The sequence below is a fragment of the Perissodus microlepis genome, chromosome 10 (assembly GCF_051167445.1).
Source record: "Perissodus microlepis isolate ML-2025 ecotype Zambia chromosome 10, ASM5116744v1, whole genome shotgun sequence".
Lineage (NCBI taxonomy): Eukaryota > Metazoa > Chordata > Actinopteri > Cichliformes > Cichlidae > Perissodus > Perissodus microlepis.
In genome coordinates, this window is record NC_140470.1 from 6,075,201 (window position 1) to 6,077,818 (window position 2,618).

Genomic DNA, 2,618 nt, shown 5'->3' on the forward strand with positions numbered 1-2,618 from the left:
GTAACCATCTGATTTTTTCTAATGAAAAATAGTGTGAAGCTGAAATTAGACTTGTATTTCTAACTGACTGACCTCGTGTTGTGTAGCTGTCTGTAATATACTTATTGGGGTATACATTTTTAGGCAAGGCAAGTTTATTTATATAGCACAATTCAACAACAAGGTAATTCAAAGTGGTTTACAGAGACATTAAAAAACAAAAACAAATAAAAAGCATGATTTAAAATTGATTAAAAAAAACAGTAGATAAAATCAGAACAGTAGATAAAATCAGTAGTTAAAATGTAAGTTTTGAAATTTAAGCTTACAAGTGTGGATTTGGTGTTTTATTCAAATGCAGCTGAGAATAGGTGAGTCTTCAAACTGGATTTAAATAAACTGAGTGTTTCAGCTGATCTGAGGCTTTCTGGGAGTTTGTTCCAGATATATGGAGCATAAAACCTGAATGCAGCTTCTCTGCGTCTGGTTCTGACCCTGGGAACTGATAAAAAACCGGATCCAGATGACCTGAGGGATCTGGAAAGTTCATACTGGGTCAGGAGGTCACTGATGTATTTTGGTCCTAAATCATTCAGAGCTTTATAGACCACCATCAGAACTTTAAAGTCTATCCTCTGACGGACAGGCAGCCGGTGTAAAGACCTCAGGTGGTCCACTTCTTTGGTCTTAGTGAGGACTCGAGCAGCAGAGTTCTGAATGAGCTGTAGTTGTCTGACTGATTTTTTGGTTAGACCTGTAAAGATGCTGTTACAGTAATCAAGCCTACTAAAGATGAATGCATGGACTAGTTTTTCCAGGTCCTGTTGAGACATCAGATCTCTTATCCTTGATATATTCTTGAGGTGATAGTAAGCTGATTTTGTTATTGTCTTAATGTGTTTTTCTAAGTTTAGGTCTGCATCCATCACTACACCCAAATTTCTCGCCTGGTTTGTGGTTTTTAGGTGTATAGATTGAAGTTCTCTGGTGACCTGTAATCGTTTTTCTTTGGCACCAAAGACTATTACTTCAGTTTTTTTTTAATGTAACATAAACGTTTAATTATGTGGTCTAAAGAAAATGAGAAAGTTACATACAGTGTTTATTGCTGCATTTGATGTATTTCAACCATATTAAATACATATTACAAAATGTAATGCCTGCTTATGTGTAAAACAATGGCCTTTATCTTACCGTGCCATTACACAAGTAAATAACATAGCTCTTTCCTGCTTTTTGCGCCCCCTTCTTTTACGGGTTTTGCTCACGGCCTTCTGGGAGCCTTCTCTGTGGCCCGGGGTTAATTTTGCCGGCTCAGGCAGTTTCTCCGTCGCGTTGACTAAATCCCCAACACAGCACAGCTCAAAATACCGCGTCCTGCACAGTCTCCTATTTATAGCATGGCTATGTAAATCTAAGCGTGCCGATCCTTCTTTAGGATTGGGCCATTGCTCATCCGAGGACCTGCATTGCTAAAGGATATGGTGTGCCATTGGTTCGTGGAGTTCAGTTCCTTTCGTCCAATCGGAGAACGCTTTCTGGTTTATAGCGCTATATTCACGAATGCATTACGTAAAGCTCTAAGGGCGTCATTGTACGGTTGTTATACTGTTTCCACGTCGTCAATAGCCACATTATCAAGGATGTCTGGCAGAGGAAAGACCGGAGGCAAAGCCCGAGCAAAGGCCAAGTCCCGCTCCTCTCGAGCCGGACTCCAGTTCCCGGTGGGTCGAGTCCACAGGCTGCTGCGCAAAGGAAACTACGCGGAGCGGGTCGGCGCCGGGGCTCCCGTGTACCTTGCGGCCGTGCTGGAGTATCTGACTGCTGAGATCCTGGAGCTCGCAGGGAATGCGGCCAGGGACAACAAGAAGACCAGAATCATTCCCCGGCACCTCCAGCTGGCAGTACGAAACGACGAGGAGCTCAACAAGCTGCTGGGGGGAGTGACCATCGCCCAAGGAGGAGTGCTGCCCAACATTCAGGCTGTCCTCCTTCCCAAGAAGACGGAGAAACCGACCAAGAGCAAGTAAAAAACAGACAACACAAACTGCCTAGAGGTCTGGATTCAGCCGGGACAAAAGGTTCCCCGTGGGGCCAGCCACTTTTTTTTTTAATATATATTTTTTTGATAAACAACCTTTCAAACGGGGATGGTGTTGCTGTTTATGCGTTATAACTTACAGTATCGGGACATTTTTATTGACTGTTGTTGCGTTTTTTGGCTCTGGAAAATGGAGGCACTCTGCGGGCTGGGTGGTGATGACGGCCGTAGGGGGGAAAAAAATCCATTCTTAAAGTGGACCAAGTATGGGCCGGAACATGTTTTAGTTTCGCAATGCTGCTACGTGCAAATGTGTTTTATTGCTTATGTCATGGTGTTTCAATAAAGAAATCTGTTAAGTCTTTATTTTTGTTGTTTTGCTGTTCGTCTCTTCGATGGAACAAACGACAGCTGAGCAGAAATGGCCTCTCTGGCTGTGGTGTTGTGTTCACGGGTACTAAGTATTTTTTTCCCCTCTCTCTTCATTTAGATTCTTCCTTTCACAAAAGAGATTGGCCTTCAGTGGAACAATGCGAGGTGTTTACAAGATTTCACATTGACTCATATGTCAAAGTAGGTTGCTATGAATTTGAGTTCA

At 42.8% G+C, this 2,618-nt stretch overlaps 1 protein-coding gene across 1 annotated transcript; it reads left to right on the plus strand.

The window, feature by feature from the left end:
• The first annotated feature begins 1,512 nt into the window (after positions 1-1,512).
• Positions 1,513-2,386, plus strand: h2ax1 (H2A.X variant histone family member 1). Its single transcript, XM_084941587.1, has one exon. It carries the CDS (start codon positions 1,623-1,625, stop codon positions 2,007-2,009), a length of 387 nt encoding a protein of 128 aa, XP_084797713.1. The 5' UTR covers positions 1,513-1,622; the 3' UTR covers positions 2,010-2,386.
• Positions 2,387-2,618: the final 232 nt, after the last annotated feature.